General features: G+C 43.6%; 1 protein-coding gene across 1 annotated transcript; it reads left to right on the forward strand.

Moving 5' to 3' along the window:
• Positions 1-7,389: 7,389 nt before the first annotated feature.
• On the forward strand, positions 7,390-24,198 carry erlin2 (ER lipid raft associated 2). Its single transcript, XM_020636331.3, has 12 exons — positions 7,390-7,436; positions 8,997-9,104; positions 10,903-10,984; positions 12,099-12,145; positions 12,435-12,496; positions 12,647-12,772; positions 13,024-13,097; positions 14,903-14,961; positions 16,027-16,118; positions 16,203-16,292; positions 20,396-20,475; positions 20,570-24,198. Exons 2-12 carry the CDS (start codon positions 8,998-9,000, stop codon positions 20,741-20,743), a joined length of 993 nt encoding a protein of 330 aa, XP_020491987.1. The 5' UTR covers positions 7,390-7,436; position 8,997; the 3' UTR covers positions 20,744-24,198.
• The last annotated feature ends 2,332 nt before the right edge of the window (positions 24,199-26,530 follow it).

Here is a 26,530-nt window from a genome sequence, read left to right on the forward strand (position 1 = left end):
TGATGGGGACGAGGGGGAGTACAGAGAACTCAACCTGGACTTTGTGGACTGGTGCCAGTGGAACTGCCTCCAGATCAAAACCAAAGAGCTGGTGGTGGACTTCCGCAGGCGCAGACCCACTTCTCCCACACCGGTGAACGTCCAGGGAAAGGACATTGACATAGTGGACTCTTATAAGTACCTGGGTGTTCACCTGAACAATAAGCTGGACTGGACTGATAACACACAAGCTCTCTACAAGAAAGGCCAGAGCAGACTTCACCTGCTGAGGAGACTCCACACTCTCTGCAGGGAGCACTCCTGAGGACTTTTTATGACTCTGTGGTGGCATCAGCCATCCTGTACAGAGTGGTCTGCTGGAGCAGCAGCACTACGGCTGCAGACAAGAACAGACTAAACAAACTGGTGAAGAAGGCCAGCTCTGTCCTGGGCTGCCCCCTGGACCCTGTTGAGGTGGTGGGAGACAGAAGGATGACGGCAAAGCTATCATCGCTGATGGAGAACGTTTCCCACCCCCTGCATGGAACTGTAACAGCTCTGGGCAGCTACTTCAGCGGCAGGCTTCGCCACTCGCGGTGTCAGAAGGAGAGATAGTGCAGGTCCTTCCTTCCTGCTGCAGTCAGACTGTTTAACCAAGCCTGCTCCCATTAGATCACAAAACACACACACACACACACACACACACACACACACACACACACACACACACACACACACACACACACACACACACACACACACACACACATAACTGGACAATTCACTCTGACTTTGTGCAATAATAATGTTATATTATGTTTATCAAACCACTGTGCAATAACATGTTACACTTTATGTGCACTGTGTGCATGTCTGTGTTACACTGAATATTACGGACTACACTTTTGTCAAGAGCTGATCTATTTTTTTTTTTTTTTATCTATTTTTTAGTATCTATTTTTTTGTACATTATTATTTTTTCTTTTTTATTTAAATTGTACTGTGTTCACTTTTTGTTTGCAATCTTTGCTCTTTGCTGCTGTAACACTGTAAAGTTCCCCATTGTGGGATAAATTAAGGATTATTTTATCTTAAGTGTCTTGCCCAAGGACACATCAACATGAGATGAGATGAGATGAGATTCAACTTTATTGTCATTACACATACACAAGTATAGAGTAACGAAATGAGGTTTGGCATCTCATCAGAAGTGCAAATAAGCAGAAAGTGCAAGAGTCAGCAGAAAGTGCAAGAGTCTTGCGGTTATGTGGATGCAGGAGCTGGGGATTGAACCCCTGACCTTCCAGCTGGGAGACAACCGACTCTACCAACTGAGCCACAGCCGCGCCAAATCATAGAATCCTGCCATGCATGAACATCCCTGTTGGTTAAATTGGATGCCGTACTGTAGCCTACTAAATATTTGAAAACACATTTAAAAAGCATTCAGTGAGCTGCCATAGTCACTGATGTTAAACTGCTGATAACTGTCACCAACAGAGATCCCGCTAAGCCCTCTTCAGAGTAGAAAATCAAACCCAAGCTGACCCCCTGCTCTCCCAGATCCAGATGAGTCCTGATGGATTAAGGTGCAACATCAATCTCTGGAGGACTGTGGGAGCTTGGAGAGGGAGGCCAACAGAATCTGATAGTGTTGTAGTCAAGACCACACTCATTGAGACCAAGACGTACCCGAGACCAGAGTGCTCCTAGATCGAGACAAGACCAAGACATTAAGGGATCAAGACCGACTTGTGTGTAGGGGGCGTGTCACTCACGCTTAGACCGTAACACCAGGGGATAAAAATCAAATCATGAATGAATTGAAGTTATTTGTTCTTTTAACAAAGAGGCATTTCCATTTTAATCACAGTGATGACGTGGAAAAATAGCCGATCAGTGGTGGTCTTGACCGAGACAAGACCAAGACCTTCAAAAAGTGGTCTTGAGACAAAGACAGATTTCAAGTACTACCACACTAGAATGTGAGACATGTAGCCCAGCTGTGAGCTTATTCTGTGTGTGTATATATGTACACACACACACACACTGTAAACTGTATGCATGTTCAGGTGGATATATTCCAGCTGCAACCTCAGCGACATGACTACGTGTGTGTGTGTGTGTGTGTTTGTGTGTGTGTGTGTGTGTGTGTTCACGTGTCAGCGACCAGTGATTAATGACCCACAGTCCTGCTTTCTTCCACTTCCTTCCTCCTCCAGCCGTGTCACACACATCATCACGCGTCACCATAATGGATGCCGGCAGACGGCTGCAGCAGCTCCCTGCACGGCCTCATGGATACAAACAGACCATAACATCCTGCACATGCAAATACGCTGACACATTTACATGTGGAGCTGCACAGGGGATGTTTGGACTGTCAGCAGCAACATAATGTGACACCAGAGAAATGTCTGAAGTGGAGGTCGGCGTTGTGATGGTCCAGATTTTTCACTGCCTGCTGTTTAAAGAGACTTTTAATGGTAGAGAGATGAAGGGGGGAGATGATGTCGGGTTAGGGGTAGAAGAGTTTTTCTGAATGTTTTCTCATAATGAATGTGAAGAAGGTGCTTTCATGTCAATAAAACCGTAGCTAAAGGCTTGTTGTAAATCATAAAGAGGCATCACTATTAATTCTGATAAGTCTGTTTAATGACCACATAAAAACTCCTCTTTATTGAGAGCTAGTGTTTTAGTTCTAGAACTCGTCCATGGTCTCGAGACACCTTTTTGAAGGTCTCGGCCCCGGAGTCGAGTTGAGTTCCTTCTGAGTTGAGTTCCTTCTGAGTTGAGTTCCTTCTGATGGACTCTGGTCTTGACTCAGTCTCGATCCCACTGTGATTAGAAGGAAAACTTATTTTTTAAAAGAACAAATAACTTCAATAGTTTGATTTTTATCCCCCGGTTACCGCGGTAACCTTCCAGGTGTTTTGGGTTTAAGTGAGTGACACGCCCCCTGCACACAAGATGATGATTTTTCTGTGATGTTTGTGGTTTGGCCCTGCCTTGGTCTTGGTCTCGACTTGGTCCCGATCACCTAAATGTCTCGGTCTCGCGTATGTCTTGGTCTCTGTTATTGTGGTCTTGAGTGTGGTCTTACAACACTGAGAGCTCCTGCGTTCCAGCTTTAACATAAAGGTACACAATAAGGTTATAAGAAGGAGCCACTCACTGACACTTCATCACAGATCATTTCATTTCAAAATATCCTAGACTGCAACCAAGAAGTCTGAGACAGTAAAGATCCGACCTACTAGATGAAGTAGACCATTGTGTTTGTATCTATATACTCCATCTGAAGCCTGGTATACTCCTACTCGTGCAGACAGCTCATTCGTCTAGGACTTTTCCAGACCTGCCTGTCAGACACACTGATCATGCGGGGCCGTCTTAAAAACAACAATCTGCAAAAAGGTAAGTGTGTGTTCCTGTGAGCACATGTGTCCTGGACATGTCTGTTGACATGCTGCAATGTGCTGTGAAAAAGAGAGAGAGAGTGGGACAGATGAAAGAGAGAGAGAGAGAAAGAAAGCAAGGCAGCGTTTCTGACAAAGACGCAGACAAATGAGAGCGTGAAGGGACGATAAAGAAAGAGAAAAAATGAGCAGTGGAAAAAAAAGTAGGAGAGAAAAGAAAGAAAGGGGAACAGCAGTAGAGACAGAGAGCAAAGCAAGTCTTGCATGTGTGTTGGTTCCCAGCCCTGTCAGGGTCCTGTCAGCCTGTGATTTATGGCACCGAGACTGGGAGCAGTCTTCGCTGCCAGCTCAGTATTGTTACAACTGACAGCTAATGAGGCCGGACGGGCTTTCAAGCACAGCACTTAACAGAGGCCTCCATCTTCACCAGTCACGAGCTCTCCCCTTTTCTTGTCTCTCCCCCCCCCCCCCCCCCCCCCCCCCCCTCGCTTTCTCTCGCCCATTTATTTCTTCTTCCAGGGTGGCAGCAGTGTGGCGAGCTCGCTCCACATTTCTGGGGGGTGAGGAGGAGAAAATAAGGCAGGCCGACAGAGATATATGAGGCCTGCCGCACTTCCACTCTCTTTCCCTCTGCATGCTATTAAAGCCAGAGGCTCAGCAGCACATATAAATGAAAGGGGAGAGAGGGTGAAATACACAAAGATCCACTGCACTGCACTTTTCTTTTTAAACCAAAACATTCCTCTGCCTCTGCACTCAAGCTTCATGTTGTGTCACTCTCTCAGTGATTATGTGAGTGTGATCCGTGGGAAGGTATACCTGAACTTTATAAAGCTGTGGTGTATTTTACCTTCAACACCCCTGGCCCTGCACTGCTTGGACCGCGTTCTATAATCACTAGCAGAGTCTCTGGCAGAGCTGCCCTCCCCTCCCTCCTTCCCTCACCCCCTCCTCTGCACCACCTCCTCCCTCGGCCCCTGGTTTCTTGTCAGTCGTGATTAATGGCACTAGGGCCCCGGCGCGGCTTACACTGCCAGTTCCAGCGATGTTCCCTTGATACTTAATGAACTCTGACAAACTTCTTTTCCCTTGCTCTGTTGTTCCCTTTCTCCCCCCTCACCCCCTCTCCCCCCCCTCGCCCCTGCCTGTTTAAAATGCACGGCACAGAGATGCCACTGCAGCACCTTGGGGTTAGCTCTGGTCCTCTGTGAATTTCTCAAGAGGTCTAAAAATAAAGCGCCACAGCCATTTTTAGTGGCAAGACCTTTAGCCATGGGTCACCTCCGCTGGCTTCTTGCTGATGGGAGAAAAATAAAAACATCTTTCCAGTTTGTCATGATATATATTTTGAATCCTCATCCTTACCGAATCCTCCACTTCCTGTTTGTCACTTTTGCTGATAGCTAATTAAGAGGCCTCCTTAAAAAAGATTAAAATAAACATGCTGCAGGATGATGAGTGAAATACACTGCATGTTTAAAACCATGCACACTGAGGCATTACTGAAGGAGACTGCGGCCCCTCTGTTCAAGTGAAAATGAAACATCTGGGCTGGTCTCTGGTGCCATCTGCTGCTCAAACACAGAGAATGGGTCAAACTATTTCCTCGTCAGGGTCAGAATATATTCAACAAGTTGTTACCTAATACCCGACAGTGTCAAGGACATGCATGATGGTTAAAGACACGTCATGTAGGTGCAGAGCAGAAACAGCAGACTGAGGAAGAAGAACTTTATTTAAAGAGCACTTTACACCAAACACAGTTGATCGAAAGTGCTGAACATCACATGTAGATAAAAGCAAAGCATTAGAAAGTAACATACAAGAACAACGACAATGAAAATGAAAGAACAGGTGACATTATGTACAGTGTAACACAACATATCCAGAGCTGTGCATTGAAATTTGAAGACGATTGAGTAAAAAATTTGTTTTGAGCTGAGCTTTTAAAGAGGACATATTATCCTCCTTCTCCACCTTTTCAAACAGTCCCCTGTGGTCTAAATGAAACATCTGTGCTGTGCTTTGGTCAAAATATAACATGAATCAAGCACCAGAGGAGGTTTGTGACCCTGTATAAACCAGCTTTCTCAGAACCCTCCGTTTTGGTGTGTGTGTCTCTTTAAATGTAATGACCCCCCTGAGTTTTCCCAGTAGACATCACTCCTCTGTAGAGAGAATAAAAATGGCTGACCTGGGCAAAACTTTTGCTCTAGGCTCGTGGTGGAGTCCATGGGTGGAGATACCAGGGGGGGGAGGGGATTTTTTTTTACCAGAATCCCACTGTGACATCACAAGGAGAGCACATTTGAAATGGAGCATTTTTCTCTATGTTGACAGACAACAAACTTTTTTATGGTGCTGCCGTTTCTTTTTGGAGTCTCTTAACTCCTTCTGCAGCCCCAGATTGGCCTCCTCCTGTTCTTCCAGTTTGCCTGCAGGTGTTGCCTGCTTAGTGTTACTTCTTCCAGCTGGTACTTTAAGGCCATGGTCTGCTTGGCGGTCTTGATGTCCTTGCTGAAGGTTTCTTTCTGCATGACCTTAATCTTTTCCAGCATGGCGTCTCTTTCAGCTCTTAAGAGTTTCTTGCTGCTTTGGGTCACTACAGGCTGTCTCCTGGAGCTTCTTGTTTAGTGCTGAAATTACACCAATGAGCTCATCTGTGGTTTTGGGGGAATAACCCGACATGTCCTATTTCATGACGTAGGATGGATTCAGGTGCTTCAGCTGTTCTTGGATCATCCTGATCACATTGGATTCTCTCTTCTTCTCTCTTCAAGGACATGCATGATTGTTAAACTAAACATAAACCAAACTATACGTTTTTTTTAAAGGAAGAATATGCAATTTTTCACACTTCAATGTAATATAAATCAAGTATATCCTCTGAAAATAACTCTGTGAGTCATGACTGTCTACAATGGGTGTAACACCCGAGTCCCACTGTCTGTGATGTTTTCAGAGTTTTCAGAGTCCTATCTTCACTCTGTTTACATCGCCGGGACGGCCGGCTGTGTATAAAAGTTGTTTAATTGAGGGACTAGAGAAAAGAAGAATAACATACTGTACACACTGCTTAACTGTGTTTCTAGATCACACTCATTTCAGGTAAATTTACATGCAGTGTGAAGATACGAGCATAATAAAGATGGCTAGCATTAGCATGCTAACACAACAATGCAGCGTGAGTTGTTTTGGTTTCATGCTGGTGCTCAAAACGAACATCTGCTGGATCAAAAAATCACATATTCTTCCTTTAAACAAAATTGAAATTATTAACTTATAATGTTGAAATGTTCAGGGTTTCACTTTTGAAAAAGAGATGTAGTTAACCAACATGACATAGATGCAAGGCCGAGCAAAAGTAGCAGTTACTCAACTTATGCGAGCACATCTTCTTCCTCCTCTGGGTTCAATTTTTCACTTGATCAAGCTTATTAGAAACATGCAGAGGCATGTCAGGTACAATCACTTCTATCTGAACCACTTCTCTTGACCACTTCCATCACTGCAACACCTGTTGACCTGATAACTGCTCTCATATCTGGCAAACCGAGGGGCGTCCAAAACAGCCATGTGGGGGGGTGTCTTAAAACCACCGACCTTCTCTGGTCCAAACAAATCCAGAGCATTCAGGACAAGAATCTAAAGTTAGAAGGAGGACATACTGGCTGCTGCATTGTTGTCAGAGAAGCCAGCACTTCAACATAGCATGTTTCCTTAACGATCATATAGTAAGATACCTTTATCATTTACCTCACTACACATCTCACTGACTAGATCTTTAAACAACAACTTAATCACATTTACTTTTCAAGTCCTGCAGCTGTTCACTCAAAAGGAGCAAATTATGAGTAGGAATTGGGTGTAAAATTACTGACTGCCCACTGTGGGGCGCTAATGCAACTATCTAGAAGCCGAACACTACCACGCCAAAGAAACAGAAGAAGAAGAAAGGGACCATGGCGGCAGGTGTCTAAAAGTGCCTGCTTTTCTTTTTAAAATCTGTTGTAGGTGTCCTTTCGGGCAAAATTACAGGTAAGACCCGCCGAGCAAAGGGACATGTCTCATTATGCAGTTAAACAAAGTGTATGGGCTCCCCCGGCCTGCTTCATCTGAGACTGGCTTAGTTTGTTTTGTTAACTTGTTACGTTAGCAAAGGTTAGCATCATTTGGCCTTGTTCTGGGCCTTGGCGCTATCATGGAAGTGTGGCTAAGTTGTTATATCCAGCTTAATCAAAGTGTCCCTGTACCGGTCTGCTACCGGACAAGTTGCTGTTTGTGTGTCTACAATAACACCGTTACTATAACGATGCTACCGCAGCTAGCTCTGCAGAACCTAGCTTAAATGTTCGGATAGTTTACGATAACTCTAAAGTTCACGATACATCCGTGATAAAGTTTTACTACGTTTCATCTGTAAACAAACTTTACAATCTCCTGCTCCATTCGGCATGTATGTGATATATGAGACTTTATGCATTTTAACAAATGGCTAACTTTAAACTGCTGCAAGGAAGTCGTCTCATAGAACCGGGATAGCTTTATGATCGATTATACAACAGTTAGTTCCGACCAAGCAATCTGATTGGACAAGAGGCTTACCTTTAGTGACGTCACTGGGACTTTTCAGGGAAGATATAAATCCCTCCGCCTCAGCCAGGACTTCTGAATACTTTAAATGAACATTTACAGCTGACAGAGTTTTTCTTTATTCTTCATCTCAAACCTCAGAATCAAACAACACACTTTAATGTCTCTGGTTTCATGGTCACATTCATTTATTATAACATACATGTGAAGGTTCAGAGTAACTGCTCTGTGGTTACCATGGACACCAACTTTACAATAGAATGTTCGGGTTGCTTAGCTTAGATTAATCAAATATATCTAGTAATAAACAGGCAGCCCTACCTCTTTTATAACTCATTATCTAACATGGAAAAGATTTGTTTGTAACCTGTTTATTTATTTACATGAAAAGAGAGAATCGCTTTCCAAGAAGCACGTGACCAGCATCAACTCAGAAAGCTGCAGACGAGTATCTAAGAGCTGAAGCCAATTTAAAATAACAGAGATGGTTGATCTTCAGGTTTAACAGGAGAATGAAAGTTGTAGAATCACAGCGACTTATTAAACATAGTAACCCAATGAGCATTTCAGTGTTGAGTCTGTCACCACATTGTTTTGTTTTTTTTATCCTCAGTAGCCTCAAACATTACACATATAAGATAATCAAGATTCTGTTTTGGTCAAAACAGTAAGATTGTGAAGATATTGTGTTGTAAGAAAGGTCACAATCATTTCTACTGAAGCCCAAATCCTCTTTAAGAGCGACAAGGTCACCGAGTCTCAGCTGCTGCCTGGTTAAGCCTGAGCTGAGAGGAGATAAAGCGGTGAGGGAGAAGCCTGCTAGGACGCGTTAGTGCACAAGCTGCTTGTCATGCTGACTTCATGGAGAGACAGAGTTTCTTTGCACTCTGAGCTGCTGGCAGTGTTTGAATGTAATTAAGTAGGATATTGGTTAAAAAAGAAGAAGGAGAAATCCTGTTTGTGTCTGTTCATTTACACATGCTGACGTCTCTGTCTCTCTGCCAGGATGGCCCAGTGGGGTGCCATATTCTCAATAATCGCTGCTCTAGGAGGAGCAGCGCTCTTAGCCTCAGTGCATAAGATCGATGAGGGACACACCGGAGTGTACTACAGGTAAGAGAGCAGCTCACACTGGTGTGCATGAGGTATTATTATTATTATTATTATTATTATTATTATTAAACTGCTTTGTTGCATAAGTAGAAGAGGCTATAAAGAAGGGAGCATCTACGTCAAAGGTGTTTGCCTTAAGCAACTTAACCGTTAAACGGCATAAATACCTGGGCGGTAAGATGGCAACTATAACGAGCAGTGGTTCTGTGCCCCTGTAACATCTCAGGTGCGTAGTTTTTAAAGGGCTATCATCTGCAGAGAACGTGCAGTAAGCGCCACAGCTGAGCTCTAAATACAAACTTAGACTAAAGCTGTGGGTTTCTAATGGATCACGCTGAAGCATCCTCAAATATAAATACAAAGATTATCATGCGAGAACATCTTCTCAACCCTTAAGCCATGTTTACACCTAGCGTTTTTTTCCGGGCAGTAAAGCGCTGGCTGTGCGCTCAGGAACTCTGCACTTGGGAGCATGAAGCGTTTGTGTGTTGAGGAGAAAAGCGCTGCATGTCCGTCCTGTCTCCATGACAACAGTCTGTTGACAACGGCTGCTGTACGACCTACACTGCTCTGTTACTTTTTACTGCATGTTTTATATTTGAGATCGTTTATTTCTCAATCAGACACGGAGCGAGGAGTATATGGGTACAGGACATGATCTGTAGGCGGCAAAAATATGGGGAATATCAAAATGGGTTTTTGGACCGAACAGTTACGGAGACTTTTTGAAGAGGAACAATCCACAAGGGAGTTCCCTGAGAACTACATGTCATGTGGACTTTTTGCTGTCTTCATTCGCACCGCCATGGAACCTACTCTGAAGCAGGAAGAACTAATGAGGTTCCTCTGAACGGCGTTTCTAGGAACTAAAACAGTTCATTGTTCCTGCGGTGCAGAATCAAGAAAAAAGAGGGAGGGGTTCCAAAAGTTCTTAGAACTATGAAAAAGTTCCTGCAGTCAGAAAACGGCCTACATTTGGAAAAGAGCACTGGTAACGTCAGCAGTGCCTTTCAGAAAAGTTTAGAGTTTTAACTTGAGTGCTCGGAGCGGCCACACAAACAAGAAGGAGCGCTCAGAAAAAAGACGCTGGGCGCTGTACTTTTTCTCCAGGTGGCCGCTTTCTGCTGCTGTAAAACGCTCTCTACTCATTGAAACAATATGGGAGTATTTTGGACTGATAGGAATATCTGTTCATGCCATCAGAAGTTAAAAAATATGGTTAAAGCACCGGAGTTCTGCGAACAAAGGTCTCCTCAAGACTTATTTCAATTTCATGACAATTTAACGCCATATTCTCCCCAAATTATATGTTTTCACGGGCGGCTGTGGCTCAGTTGGTAGAGTCGTCATCTCTCAACTGGAAGGTTGAGGGTTCGATCCCCAGCTCCTGCCACAACATGTCCGATGTGTCCTACGGCAAGACACTTAACCCCAAGTTGCTCCCGCTGCTTCTTTGTCAGTGTGTGAATGTGTATGAATGGATGAGTTAATACTGATGGACTCTTTACTCAGCAGCCTCTACCATCAGTGTGAGAATGTGTATGAATGGATGAGTTAATACTGATGGACTCTTTACACAGCAGCCTCTACCATCAGTGTGTGAATGTGTATGAATGGATGAGTTAATACTGATGGACTCTTTACTCAGCAGCCTCTACCATCAGTGTGTGAATGTGTAGCTGTGACCTGCGGTGTAAAAGAGCTTTGAGTAGTCAGAAGACTAGAAAAGAAATAAACAATCTCAAGTCCATTCATCATTGACCATTGTCCTCTAACACTTCCACTGTGTGTCCTGCAGGGGAGGGGCCCTCCTGACCACCACCAGCAGTCCTGGTTTCCATCTCATGCTTCCTTTCATCACCACTTACAAGTCTGTTCAGGTGAGTCTTTCAACAGCCTTAAAGCCTCACAGCAGGCGTCTAGTGACAGTGTCTGAGAGCGTCTTACATCACGTCACTTATGTTTCATAACGTATCAAACAAAGGAACCAGCAGAATGAAGCTATTTCTTACATATGTGTCAGATGTCAATACCTAAAGCCGACAGCGTGCAGACTGAGACACTGGCCCTTTGTGAAGAGCCACAGTTCAGTATGGAGTGCAGACAGGGTCTACTACTGCCTACAAATAATACATTTAGAAAAAAAATAAAGGCCAGCAAATATATTTTTTTTACAATTTCTCCATTTCCTCATCTGATGACATGATCGAATCTGTGCCTTAAATCTGTTATTGATTAAACAGAACATAATGCCTTCTCAATTAAATGTGCTGTAACAGATGTGTATGGGACACAAAAACACAATTTGTTATTTTGACCGGTGAATTTTTTGATCTACCTGCCACCTTGGACGGTGAGTCAAAAAGTTAATTTCGGACCCTGAGTGCAGACTTTTCAGTAGACTGGACCCTCGTGCTCATTCAGTGGGCATCTTGTGTGGTGATGCAGGGCGATGCATATTGATGTATGGTGATGTCTAGTGGAATCGTTGTAATTGAATCGTGAGACCAGTGAAGATGCACAGTCCTCTATCACAGAGAAGAAAACTCCTTATTAGTGTTTTTAAAATAACAAATAACACGTGTAACATGTTGAACCAACTCTCGGTGTTGTCTTTTGACAGTAGGTGACATTATCCAGCACCTCCTCTGACTCTATGAACAGCTGTAATCAATCTTTATTTGTACAGCGTCAGCTCATAACAAGTGTTATGTCGAGACACTTTACAAAAGAGCAGGTTAAAAGATACTTATTGTTATATTACAAAGACGCAGCTTAATCCATCATGAGCACTTTAGCATAGCAGAAATCAGGTTCAGGTTCCCCGAGTGTAAACATACCCACTGATCTAATTTCATTTTGCGTTGTTTGATTCAGTCCGTGTCGTTTCACCATGTGCTTCTTAATGTTTTCATAATGATGTCAGGGGCATGTCGACATCCCCGACATTCAGAATAAGACATTAAACACGAGTATTTGTTTTCCTCTTTGCAGACGACGATTCAGACGGACGAGGTAAAGAATGTACCGTGCGGCACAAGGTAGGTCTGCTTTTACTGATTTACTGAAGTGGTTTCAGATGTGATCACACACACACACACACACACACACACACACACACACACACACACACACACACACACACACACACACACACACACACACACACACACACACACACACCTAAACAACATGGTTGCCATGGTAATTCACAAACGCTTTAACAGCTCATATTGAACACCGGCACCACTCAGACTGAATAGTCAGTCCCTGTATCTTGTGTTTGTTTTTAGTTAGGAGTCGTTGTTTATGTGTTTGTCTGTCTTTCAGTGGAGGAGTGATGATTTACTTTGACCGCATAGAAGTGGTGAACTACCTCGTCCCATCAGCAGGTAAACTCAGCACAGTTCAACACATTTTGTTTGTTCTGACTTCGCCGTGCGTCCTCCTCCACATCTGAAGATTGGAGCAGCGCTGACTCACACATGAGGCTTTACTTTGTGGTCCAAATTTTTGTGATCTGTGTTTCCCTTTCTCTGCAGTGTTTGACATTGTGAGGAACTTCACGGCAGACTATGACAAAGCTCTGATTTTTAACAAAGTTCACCATGAGCTCAACCAGTTCTGCAGCGTTCACTCACTGCAGGAGGTTTACATCGGCCTGTTTGGTGAGTCTGGATGTAATGACTCACTTTTAAACACTTTCTGCAGCATCCTGTATGAGTACGTCTGCAGACACAGCATGGAGTCATCCTGCAGCTCAGCGATCAAACACATTCCAGTTTACAGCTGGTTTCATTACATGGACTTAGTGTAAACATGCTTTGTTTTCTTGTTAAAGTTACCAAACCAGAGTCCATCATTACAAAAGAAGAACTACTAGAACATTAAACTGTTTCTTGTCCCTGACCCCCCACAGACCAAATCGATGAAAACCTGAAGTTGACACTACAAGAGGATCTAACTGCCATGGCTCCTGGACTCATCATACAGGTACAGTAAGACGTAAAGGCTGCACCAGCAGCCCAGATCCAGACTATGTCCAGCAGCACAGATCCAGACTATGTCCAGCAGCACAGATCCAGACTATGTCCAGCAGCACAGATCCAGACTATGTCCAGCAGCACAGATCCAGACTCTCTTTCTCTGTGGAAGTTTGGACAAAATCACAGCTGGCAGAGTTTTGAGTTTAACAAAAAAAAAAAAAAAAACCCTGTTGCACCTTTTTGCTGTTGAACTGGGGAAAAAGGTGTTTCAGTTTGCTGCTCCCTTTACTCTGAATGAATCACAAAAAGAGCTGCACATGTAGGCGCATCACTGCTCGACACTCTGGAGAGTGATGATGCTTGTTGTAATCCACACAGCGCCCTCTGAAGAGCTGCTAGTGTAATACAACGATACACAAATGGCTTGAAGCGGCGGTCTGAACAGGACTAGTTGCAAAAGCGTAGAGGCAGACAATGGGAGCTTAAAGAGATACTTCCCCCGTTGAAACATGAATCTGTACTGACATTGAATCATATATGTAGTAGAAATGTGAAATACATTTTGAAGTTGGTGCCTTCTTGGCCGAGAAAAGGCAGAAAGTGTCTTTTTGGCTCATGTGGATGAAAGACACCATATCCCAGAATGCACAGCACCACAGGCCACTCCCACTAAGGTCCTCTAGTTCAGAATCAGAAATACTTTATTAATCCCAGAGGGAAATTCGATCATTACAGTTTCTCCAAAATATACAATATAGCAGTAGAAATATATTAATAAAAATATTTACAGACATATTTACTTCAACACATAAGACCATTTCCTCAACTGATTGAGAGAGAAAACAGACTCTATGTCTGGTTCCACAGACAAACAGTGAGAGCACCGACACTACCAGTCCGCCCCAGCTCCAGCCGGCCCCGGCTCCTTGTCCTCACCACCGCCGACAGGCAGGCCTTATGTCTCTGCTGCTGAGCTGGCAGCGGCAATATAGCGGTGAGACTGTTGCTGCCAACAGGCTGGTCTTGTGTCGCCGCAGCCGTCTCACCACTATATTTATATTTTTTATTATTAGCTTTCTCCATAGAGCCTGTTAGCATAGCTTCCAAGCAATATGGCGGACGTTAAATTTCGATTCTGGGAGTGAGTTCCCACCCACTGATCTGTGATTGGTCTGTAGCTTCAGTGGTCGAAAATATGAGGAACTAGTGTTGTAGTTTCACCCTGCTAACCACAACAGCTTCCAGTGATGCAAAAAACGTCATTTGCGTCACTGGAAGCTCCTTTTCAGACTTAGAAATACAAATAAAAAATTTGTATCATGTTTAATGTGACTGCATTCCTCGTCGGGGTATTTGAGTTTGAAATAGTAAAGTCCACATTATGAATCAGTGCATGCAGAGCTCATTTTACAGATCGACTTTAATATCCTGGATGAAGCTGCTCTCCTCCAGCACTCATCGTTACCACACAATAAACTGTTTTGACAGGATTATGTCCAACTATAAAAGGAGCCTGAGTTACTGTTCCACCCCACTGGACCTGCTGCAGCCTCCTACTCTGCAGCCACACACACTTCATTCCTGATTGTTAAACGCTCTGCTGGGCTTTAATACTCTGGCCCTGTGTTTCCTGTAAATCTCTGGAGACGCCTGAAATAACAATAACAGTTCTTTTGCAGAGAAAGAGAAAATGTTGCAGTTCAAGGTCGAGGGTCTTTTCCTTCATGAAGCTCCTGTGGTGGTGAAAAGTCTCTGTCTGCCTGTTTCTCACACTCGCTTGTCTCTGTCTTTGTGTGTGTCGCTGATCTGCAGGCCGTCCGTGTCACAAAACCCAACATCCCAGAGAGTATCCGCAGAAACTACGAGCTCATGTGAGTCCTCTTCTTTTTTTTTTTCTTCTCGGAGCTCTACAAGGAATGTTCCCTGACCCCTAAAGTCTGTGATGTGTATTTCTTCTCCCGCCCAAATGGTTTGTTGCGATGTTCATCCAGCTCCCCCGCTGCCAAGTCCTGTAAGAAAAGGAAGACTGTGCTGGGTCATGTCAGTCTGTGAATCAACACATTGTGGTCGATCACAGCAACCGATGTGAGGAGGGGAAGCTTGGGACTTAGACTTTCAGGGAAAGCACTGGATGTTGATGTTTTAATCAGGCACAAAGACGCAGTAGAACGGTTCCAGTCAAGACAAAGCAAGTCCAGCAGAGTTTGAATCCAGCTGGGCCCAAAATTAGAGCTGGCAAAGTCATGTGGTCAGGGTCGTTTACTCAGGGTTTAGAGAACAAAGATTTGTATTTAATTTGCGGGGGGAGGGGGGTCTTCTTTTTGCCTTTGTTGCATGGTCGAGAATCGCTCTTTTCTGAAGTATTTTTGTCCCTCTTTTCGTCCGTCTGTCTTCGTTCCTGTGGTCACATTTACTCACCAACTACAGGGCTGAGATCTGGGAGGGGTGGGAGGGGGGCAGTTACATAATTTACGGGAAATGCAATCAGACAGAAATCCCAGAAACATCGTCAACAGTGGATGAAATTTGAATAACCATGAATTGAAGTCCTGGCAAACATCATTGGATCTTTCTGAGCTGCAGCTTAAAGGTTAAAAGTGAAAAGGTTAAAAGTTATTTACTGTGATGGATGTGGATGTTGTTTTAACGAGCCTTTTGCTTTGGTTTTTAGTAAGTGGTTCACGTATTTTACAGCCTGTGAAGCAGCCTGAGCTTTGATCTAACTAACCGCACTGCAGTGATTAAAAAAACAAAAACAGGACTGAGACTTTAAATGTGATGATTGACAGATGGTCCAGAGCTTCAAGATAGACTGCAGAGTTTGAACAGAAATATAATTTATTTTAATTGTTTCAATTCAGAGAGATCAGCCAATAAGATCAGCAGTGAGACCCTGATTGTTGTCTTCATGAAGAAGTGTGTGTTTCTGTCTGCAGGGAGAGCGAGAAGACCAAGCTGCTTATCTCTCAACAGACGCAGAAGGTTGTGGAGAAGGAGGCGGAGACGGAGAGGATCAAAGCAGTAATAGGTGAGAAATAATGACACAAACAACAACCTTTTGTTTTCAGTGTGTTGTTCACAAACATATCCTTTGTGTTGTGTTTTTTTATAGAGGCAGAGAAAATGGCACAAGTGGCCGAGATCAAGTTTGGACAGAAAGTCATGGAGAAGGAAACGGAGAAGACGATCTCTGAAATCGAAGGTTTGTAACCTGTAGCGGACGAACTCATTAAGTGAGAGTTACTTTCCAACAAGTAGAAGTGCTGCATAGCAAATCCTTCTTAAAGATGTGTAGTGAGTGAAATGATAAAGTGAGCTTACTATATGATCAAACATTAAAGGGTAACTAAACCCCATATTTTCAGCTGTACTGCTCTACCCTGGAATTTCAAAAAATGCATTTAGAACGTCAATGTATCAACTTTGAGAAGGAGGGGGGCAGGGGGGTAAACTCGCCCACTCACTCCTTTCGCCCGTTATCAGCCGCAACATGATACAATGTTTGCCCTGCACACACAAATACACACACACACTTGAGTCCCCACAGTTCGCCGAGTCGGGTGACGAGGCTTTTATAGGTTTGGTGACGTAGTACCGTATTGGTCCGAATATAAGACGACCCTGATTATAAGACGACCCCCGTTTTTCAACACTCATACTTAGAAAAAAAAGATTTGCAGACCAGATCTTGTTTTTATAAAGAACTTCATTTTATTTGAAAATAACAATATTAAAAACACATTGAATTAAACACCTGTTGTATTAATAATTATAATAATAATTAACATACTGTATTTATCGGTATAGGCCTACGGCACTTTTCAAAACAAAGTGTTTCACAAGGGCGAACTATGTACAGTATGATTCAACATTAAAATCAAACAATAGTATCAACATTTTTAAATAAGAGAGAAAATACGGGCCACATCTTTAACTAAACTAAACTAAACTAAAACTAAACTTAACTAAACTTCTCCTCCGATGTCTCCTATTCCTCACACACGTCCTCCGCCCGGCTGTGTTCGCTCTCACTGTCATCACTCCCCTGCTCCTCCCAGAGCGCGTCATGTGTGTTGACATTTAAAGGGACAGGCGAACAATTAGAGCTGCGCTCTGAATACTAGACCCCGAATATAAGACGACCCGTCTTTTTCGGACCTATTTCGATGGGGAAAAAGGCCGTCTTATATTCGGACCAATACAGTAATTCACTCCTACGTCATACTGTACGCTACACAGCCGTTAAGAGTTTTTCAAACTGAAGGGCAGACACTATGCACATTTCTAACACAATATTTCAAATTTCAATACTTTGTACTCAAATGTGGAGATTGGGACTTGGATTGATCCATAACACTACTTAATACTCAAATACAGAGGTTTATAGTTGAAAAAAGTGGTTTTATGGTTTAGTTACTCTTTAAGGAAACATGCTATGTTGAAGTGCTGGCTTCTCTGACAACAATGCAGCAGCCAGTATGTCCTCCTTCTGACTTTAGATTCTGGTCCTGAATGCTCTGGATTTGTTTGGACCAGAGAAGGTAGGTGGTTTTAAGGCACCCCCCCACACGGCCGTTTTGGACGCCCCTTAGTTTTCCAGATATGAGAGCAGTTATCAGGTCAACAGGTGTTGCAGTGATGGAAGCGGGTCAAGAGAAGTGGTTCAGATAGAAGTGATTGTACCCGACCTAAAAAGCCTCTGCATGTTTCTAATAAGCTCCACGAGCAGAAACGTGCTCAAACTAGGATCAATATTGGAGATGCTTTTGAAAAATGGAGAGAGGTTAGAACACAGAAAGGTTTACAGACCCATGCAGAGCTGGATAAACTCTGAAGCTTCAGTGTCCACCACATGGTGACTCCAGAGAGGAGGAGGGGGGGAGACAGCTCTCTACAATGTTTAGAATTTAAATTGCAGTACCTATTTTAACCACTAGGTGTCAGAGTTACATACTACTCCTTTAAGGGAAAGTAAAGTTCTACATGTTCTATAAACAGTCGTAAAGTTTTCACATTTTGATCTCGAGTAGATCCCTGAGTGGTTTTCAGCAGCCATGCTGTGTAATCACACAAAATTATTTCCAAACACAGTGTTTGTTTTGAGTCCTTGTTTGCTCATTGTGTCCAGGAACCAGCTGTTTAAAAGAAGTCTTTATTTACAGCAGCTTGTTCCTTTCCTAGCAGTGAAGCAGATTCAGTTTATCTAAAGCCCCCATTTCCACCAAGCGGCCCGGTTTAGTTCAGTACAGTAAACCCTGATCTTACTTGCCAACCGTGCCCTTACATATCACTAAATCACAGCGCCAATAAATTCATCAAAGAAGAAGAAGAACGTGACACGGTAAACAAAGATCAATGATTCCTAGGAATGTTTGCATCTCCAGGTCGACCAAGGGGCGGAACTATGCGCTGACAATAGTCGCAAAAAAACAGAAACAGCCTTGAGATTACTCTCTCCAAAACCCACAGGATATTTAAAGAAGGTGAGGTCTGCAGTGAGTCTGACTCCACCCTTTAGGGTCGGATCGGTGCACTTGGCACCCCAACAGAAGGAAAGCAAAAAAGTAGGATTGTACGAACCGGTTACTTTGGTACCTTTCCCAAGTTTTGACAAGGGAAATGCCAATAAAGCCCTGTTTCCACCAAGCAGTCCGGTTCAGTCCGGTTCGGTACGGTACCCATTTGTTGGCAGTTCCACCGTCCAAAGTTTGAAATGGTACCAAAATAAGGGATCCATACCGTCCTGTGGGGGTGGAAACGGGGCTTTGGTTGCTCTGGATAGCGGTGTGAAACTACATCGCTAGTTCCTTATGTTTTCGACCACTGAAGCTACAGACCAATCACAGATCAGTGGGTGGGAACTCACTCCCAGAATAGAAACCTAACGTCCACCATATTACCTGGAAGCTATGCTAACAGGCTCTATGGAGAAAGCTGATAATGGCAAAAAGAGCTGATATGGATGAAGGGGATTTTGAAGGTCTTGTGCTCGAATCAGATGTCTACGAGCCACAATATAGCAGCGCTGCTGCAACCGAGGCATAAGACCTGCCTGCCAGCGGCGGTGATGACGAGAAGCCGGGGCCAGCTCGAGCTGGGGTGGACTGGTAGTGTCGGTGCTCTCACTGTTTGCCTATGGACACAGACATAGAGTCTGTTTGCTGCCAGGAGGCAGTACCTACTATCTTTGCTGTATACTGTTTAGTACCTACTATTCAGTATGCACGCACAGTAGGCAGATATTTGTTCCTACTTCTTCTGATTCATTCAGTAAGGAAGTGACGTCATTTACGTTTCCTGAACCGGCCGCATTCACCCGTTTTTTTTTTGTTTAGCTTTATTCAAGAAGAGTAACGCGCATATACAGACAGGTAAACAAAACAATATCACAATGTAAATCAAGTAAAAGACAGATTAAATAACTAAATCACATACAGTAGGCTACATAAAGAAAAGTACAAATGAAAGACAGTAAGATACAGTAAAGTAAAATAAACCAATAAAGACACAAAAATGCTCTACTAGTAAATAGTGAAATCATTATTTAAATAGAGGGGGAAAGGTTTTATAATAATGCAGACATTTGTTATATTTTCTGTTGTTAAAGAGTAACTAAACCCTAAAACCACTTTTTTCAACTATAAACCTCTGTATTTGAGTATTAAGTAGTGTTATGGATCAATCCAAGTCCCAATCTCCACATTTGATTACAAAGTATTGAAATTTGAAATATTGTGTTAGAAATGTGCATAGTGTCTGCCCTTCAGTTTGAAAAACTCTTAACGGCTGTGTAGCGTACAGTATGACGTAGGAGTGAATTACTACATCACCAAACCTATAAAAGCCTCGTCACCCGACTCGGCGAACTGTGGGGACTCAAGTGTGTGTGTGTATTTGTGTGTGCGGGGCAAACATTGTATCATGTTGCGGCTGATAACGGGCGAAAGGAGTGAGTGGGCGAGTTTACCCCCACTGCATACTGAACTGTGACAATTCGGAAAGGGCCACTTTCTGCCTTTTCTCGGCCAAGAAGGCACCAACTTCAAAATGTATTTCACATTTCTACTACATATATAGAGGGCTACACTGTGCTGGGCAGCTATGATGTCACACTATTACACAGCTGACGAGGCTATCTCCATGGGCTCATGTCACTTTAACAAATAGGGTACAGCTGGCTGTGGAAACACAAACAAGTTCAGGGGTTTACCGCTCCAAACTGAACCAAACTGCTTGGTGGAAACAAGGCTTTACTAACCGACCTCCTGCTGTTGACTCTGAATGATGTTTGTCTCTGATTCACAGACAGAGCTTACCTGGCGCGGCAGAGAGCCAAGGCAGACGCAGAGTTTTACATGTCGCAGAAAGCCGCTGAGGCCAACAAGGTAAGGAAACCAAACGGCACAAACATTTATCCCAACTCCTCCAGGAGTTCCAGGCTGCTCGTTCTGAACGTGAATCCTGTTGCCTCTCTTGCAGCTCAAATTAACCCCGGAGTACATGCAGCTGATGAAGTACAAGGCCATCGCGTCAAACAGCAAAATATACTTTGGGAACGACATTCCCAGCATGTTCGTGGACTCGGCAGCGAACTCGATCAAGGCCTCCGCAGCCATGGACATTGTCGGTGAGCAGATGTTGGATCTTGATTAGCAGAATAGTGGACCGACGAGACCACTACGGGGGGGGGGGGGGGGGCGGAGGACTCTCTGTTAGAGGGAAGGAGCTGGTTCTCCCTCTGGCCCAGAGAAGCTCTGCAGACCTGGGCCCTCTTCTTTTTTTTTTTTTTTTTCCAAAAGTCTCACAATCGAGCTGAAACTCTTCAACCTGAGAGCAAAGGACTTGAGCTTCTCATGAGGCCTCCTACACTTCTACCCTCTCCTCTTTTTTTAATTGTAAATTTAATGGAAGGACAAAATTTTCAAACAATCATTTCAAGGACTCTGCCATCTTTCTGCTGAGCTCATGTGGTTTGTCATTCCAGAGATCCCACTTCATTTAGAATCAAACATCATAAATCCATGACCACTTGCGTGTTTGTATCGTGTTCTCCATCTGAGTACATGAGTTCTCTTTGAGCGTCCAGTGATATTTTGAACCTGTTGATAAAAGTTTAAAATGTCCTTGTTTACGTGACCTGGCTGTTCGCTGACCCCTGACTGACCCCTGACCCCTAACATTGATCCCAAACTACAGGTCCTTGATTTCAGCGGGGTACAAAAACCGGCTTCTGGGGCCACAGGTAGTTTAGTGGTTAGTGCGCGTGCCCCATGTACAGAGGCTGTAGTCCTCCAAGCGGGCAGCCCGGGTTCAATCCTGTGGCTCCTTTCCCACCATGTCGTTCCCCACTCTCTCTCTCTGACTTCTGACAGTGTCCGCTGTCCTGTTTCTACATAAAGGACCAAAAAGAGCCCCGAAATAAAAACCTTTAAAAGCGTCTCTTTGCTAGTTAGCATCTGTAAAGTTTGTTAGCTGATTCTGGTCACTAGCCACAGTTTTACTCGGTCTAAATTGTTTTTGCTTAAAAAGTCTTCTACCCTCGACATCCTGTCTTCGCTGAGGGGATAATGAGCACGCAGTCGATGTCTTGATAGTAACATGCTAACCGTTGGTAGTGGAGGCAAAGCTAGCTTAGCACTGTAGCTAAATGCTAGAAATTGCAGCTTACGTCAAAATACAAAGTTGAATCCATTCCATTCAAAGTGTTTCAATGTTAAAGATGGAGTCTGTAGAAACATTCATCACAGATTGTAAACAAAATATTCAAACTAAGCCCCTCCTCCTGGACTCATCTCCCCCAGAAGCTAACGCCCCCTGCAGGACTTGTGTGTACGTTTACTGCTTGTAGCTACTCTGCAAGCTAACACACGCTAGCACAAGCTAACCACCGGTGTTCATCACCTGCCTGTCCAACAGGAAGTAGATCAACTCCACGTTCGCAGGTAAAAGACAACACAAGGTTCACCCTCGTTTTAGAACAAGCTTTATCCACTTGGTGTTTCTCCTCACTCTGATTATATTTTCTCTTCTTTGCTGCTACGTCCACGTCCGTCATATTCACTGAATTGTATCCACTCCTAAACTCACCTGCTGCGCTGTCATTGGCTGGAGGAAACACACCAGCTCCGCCCAGAAACATCCCGTGTCAACCAGAACAAAGCAGAACAGTAAAATCCAGTCAGAGGACCGAGTCTCTGCAGACACAGTCACCACCACACATGTACGGAGGCCCAGAAGGGACCATGGAGCAGCTTCACTTTAGGAGAAGTCTGTCTTTTATTTTGAAGGAACAAGCTGCTGACTCTCTTTAAATATCATTTTCTCCAGGCCAATGCAAATCATTTGAGGACAGTCTTTGTTCAGAGGAGGCGTTAAGCAAACGGTCATGTGTCTGTTAAAACTTAAAAGTTTGCCGTTTCCAATGACATGTTATACATTCCAATCCCTGGCAGCTCTGCTACGTCTGAAGATGACTTGACATATTTAACAGAGAGAGAGAGTTATGAAATGTTGACAGTCGCCTGCAGAAGGAGGACTAAATATGTGTGGCTCTCAGGCCATGATCTCTGACTCTGAACTTCTTGAAAAACACGGACAGGAAATGTCAGTGCTGACAAAACAAAGGCCTGATGAACGTGCTGTGTGGTCAGTTTTAATATCAGCTCTCCATTGGTTTATTTATGTGTCTGTTAAAGTGTCAGCATCGTGACATGTTTGATATACATTGAGGTCTCGATAATGTACGACGATGTACCACATTTTAGCGGTTTGTGTATGTAGCACTCTGTGTTTCACGCTGTACATTTAGCAACAGATAGAATCTGATTTGCGTCAGCAGTTTTGTTCAACGTTAGCTTGTTAAATGGATTATGATGGATTATTATTACAGGGGAGACAGAACATTTTCTGCAATTTGTAATAATGAGGTGTAATCATGTCATGGGTGTGCCGTAAGAGTCTGTGCAGGAGATGATTGCCTTAAGGCTCTTGGCAACACGAGAAACTGAACGTATTTGTACCGCAATATTCAGGATGATGGAGCTACAGACAGCAGTGTAACATTAAAATTGTCTTTAGGAGTCAGTTATTCATTTAGACCAGAAACCAAACTTAATTTAAAGGTCACATATTCTCCTCCTCTTCAACCAGTTTAAATAAGTCTCCGAGCTCCTCAAAACATGTGTGTGAAGTCTCTTGTTCTAAATCCACTCTGATCCTGTATTTGATCATGTCTATAAACCCCTCTATTTCAGCCCTGCTCAGAACAGGCTGTTTCTGTGTCTGTACCTTTAAATATGTAAATGAGCTTTGTCTGACCACGCCCCCTCTCTGGAAGGGCTTGGGTGTACTCTGGCTTTCCCGCTCCATGTCCTATTGTTTACAGTGAGAAGGCGGACTCAGAGGGCAGAACAAACACCTAGCTGTGGGAGTGTCACCCACCTGGGGGAGGGGTTACTGCCCTTTGTGATGTCATGAAGGGAAAACCTCCAAATGGTCTGTTTGAGCACACATTTTCTGAAAAGTGGAGCAGGCAGAAGACAGAGAGGATGGACTTTTCTCATCATTGGGGGGTTTGTAGACAGACTAGAGACACATGTTAGAGTTAGAGAAACATGGAGAAGAGGATTTTAAATATGTGACCTTTAACGACCTCTCAGATGACTGAAGCGCTCTTTTGTAACTGTTTTATGAAGGAGCCTAGCAGGGGATAAGGTGTTGCACCCCACTGAACAGATCTTTTAAGGATAATTCATTCTGTCCTTTGATGAGGTATGCAGGCATGTTTAGGCACTGATTCTTTGGCATGGTGTTCTGAACTGGTGGAGTAAACATGGTGCCACAGTGAGAACATTTTTTCTACAACCTGAAGCCACATTCAGCGTAACACGACACTCTTACTCCTCCCTTCATCACTTCCTGTTCAAACATTGATTATATGATGCCTGTCGCTATCGTGTAGCCCTCAATCGGACTTCCAGCTGGTTAATTCAAACTTGAACTCTCAAGTCTAATGTTTTGTTTTCTTTGCACTGATTTGAATCGTGAATGTGCAGTCAGGGTGTTGTTGTCATTTGACAATAAAGAACTGATGGTTATTCTTTGAGAAAGTCCGGTCTCGTCTGTAATGTGTTCTTTATCAATACAAACCTGATCGCTTTGTTTAAACACGAGTGAAAATTATCATTTTGAATATATATTTATTGTTTTTTTTACAGATAAATCTAAAGGATGAAACATTGATGTGCAGCCTGAGGTTAAATGGTCTTGAGCTTGTTTATTTCTTTTCTAGTCTTCTGACTCCTCAAAGCTCTTTTACTCCGCAGGTTGCACCTACACATTCACACACTGATGGTAGAGGCTGCTGAGTAAAGAGTCCATCAGTATTAACTCATCCATTCATACACATTCACACACTGATGGTAGAGGCTGCTGAGTAAAGAGTCCATCAGTATTAACTCATCCATTCATACACATTCTCACACTGATGGTAGAGGCTGCTGAGTAAAGAGTCCATCAGTATTAACTCATCCATTCATACACATTCACACACTGATGGTAGAGGCTGCTGAGTAAAGAGCCCATCAGAAGTAAATAAAATAAAAAAAGTAAATAATCCATTCATACGTCGTCGATGAAGTAGGGGTAGCTAGCAACTTGGGTTTAAGTGTCTTGCCTGAGCAGGGGTGTGTCCAAATGGGCGGCATGGGCCCCCCCCCCCCTTTATACGTTGTAAAATTGTGTTTCTTACAAGAACATGTCAAAATAATTCAATTATTTTGTGCGTGCATGCGTCTGTGTCTGTCTGTCTGTCTGTCTGTCTGTCCGTCCGTCCACTAAAGTCAGACCACCCCTGCATAAGTCAGGGCCCCAGGTGAGCCATCCCAGTTAAAAAGGTCTGGATAAGTCTGCTCAAGGACACATCGGACGTGGCTGCAGGAGCTGGGGATCAAACTCCCGACCCACCGGTTAAGAGACTACTGAATCTACCACTGAGCATGAAAGAGAATAAAAATGTAATCCACTTATGTGAAGATGCTAACTGCACCCTCTGAGAAACTGTTTGACACAAAGTCAAACAAAAAAACAGTCATCTGTTTTAAATTAACAAAGTCACACAAAGGTCACTAGAAAACACCCAGAGTGCAAATAGAAAATGTCACAGTATGATGGTTCAGGTTCAGGCCGACTAAGAGACAGTGACAAATGACGGGAGGAGACGAGGAGTTACTCACAAAAACCTCCTACATTTATTTAGAACCACATAATCATCCAATTGAACAACATGGTGAGATGAGATCAGTTGTCTAAGGGTGTATGCATGAGTGAAAGTATGATGAGGAAGGTGTTGTGTTTAAAATCCAACAGAAAGAAAGAGGAGCAGCCTCTCCCCATCTCCCACAATGAGGAAGTTCTGCTCTTATGGATTGGGAACACTGAGCCCAGGTGTTGTTGTGGTGCCGGACACATCGTAAAAATGAGTTTCTGAGTTGTAAAATACACATGAACGCCTGCTCGAGTCTGAACAACAATTCGTAAAGTCGGAAAAGAATCAGGTTGCCGACTTGACGTCTGAATCGTCGTCAACATGGGGGGCAAAATATGTTTTGTTAATGTTAAGATACTTCTTATTAATTCATGTATTGCGCGTCAACTTTTTGCTCAAATATAACTTTTAACAGAGACATCCACACATCTTCTGTTTGTTGTTGTTGTGACGATATTACAACTTTGTGCCCTGAAAACGTGAACACACTGAAGTCGGAAGAATGACTTCCCAAGTCGGAAACTGGACCCTCCGAGGAGCACCTGAATGCAGCATTTCTCACTGACTCCCCCACAATGTGGAGGTTCTGATTTTATGGATTGGAAAACACCGGGCCCAGGTGATGTCAATCCACGATCACCCAGGAACAGCCAACCAACAGGGTCGTCACACCGTGGGTCCATTTGTTTGCAGCCAGAAAGATTGATATCCATTTTTTTTGGAGCTTTTTGTGCCTTAAATGTAGAGATAGGACAGTGGATGGAGTCTGAAATCAGGTAGAGAGAGAGAGAGAGAGTGGGGAATGGCATGCGGTAAAGGAGCCACAGGCTGGATTTGAACCTGGGCCGCCTGCTTGAAGGACTACAGGACCACCATGGGGCGCACGCACTAACCACTGCTCCACCAGCGCCCCAAATGTTTGACATCCATAATAAAAGAGTGCAAAACAGATGTGACGGGGAACAACACAGATACAGACTCACTTATTTTAGGGATCACGAGCTGAAACATTTGGGAATCTCTCTCTCTCTCTCTCTGTCTCTTTCTCTCAATTCAATTCAAATGAGCTTTATTAACATGACAGATCAACAATCCATGTTGCCAAAGCAGTACAGAAAACATTTTGAACAACAAATGATTACAATATATACAGTAAACAAATATAACAAATATGA

The sequence above is a fragment of the Labrus bergylta genome, chromosome 2 (genome assembly GCF_963930695.1).
Source record: "Labrus bergylta chromosome 2, fLabBer1.1, whole genome shotgun sequence".
NCBI lineage: Eukaryota > Metazoa > Chordata > Actinopteri > Labriformes > Labridae > Labrus > Labrus bergylta.

Bases quoted from the DNA above. Each gene is read 5' to 3' on its own strand.
- erlin2 (XM_020636331.3), top strand. From the start codon at position 8,998: ATGGCCCAGTGGGGTGCCATATTCTCAATAATCGCTGCTCTAGGAGGA. The intron at 10,985-12,098 runs GTGAGTCTTTCA...TCCTCTTTGCAG, and splicing joins CCACTTACAAGTCTGTTCAG to ACGACGATTCAGACGGACGA. The intron at 13,098-14,902 runs GTACAGTAAGAC...GCTGATCTGCAG, and splicing joins CTCCTGGACTCATCATACAG to GCCGTCCGTGTCACAAAACC.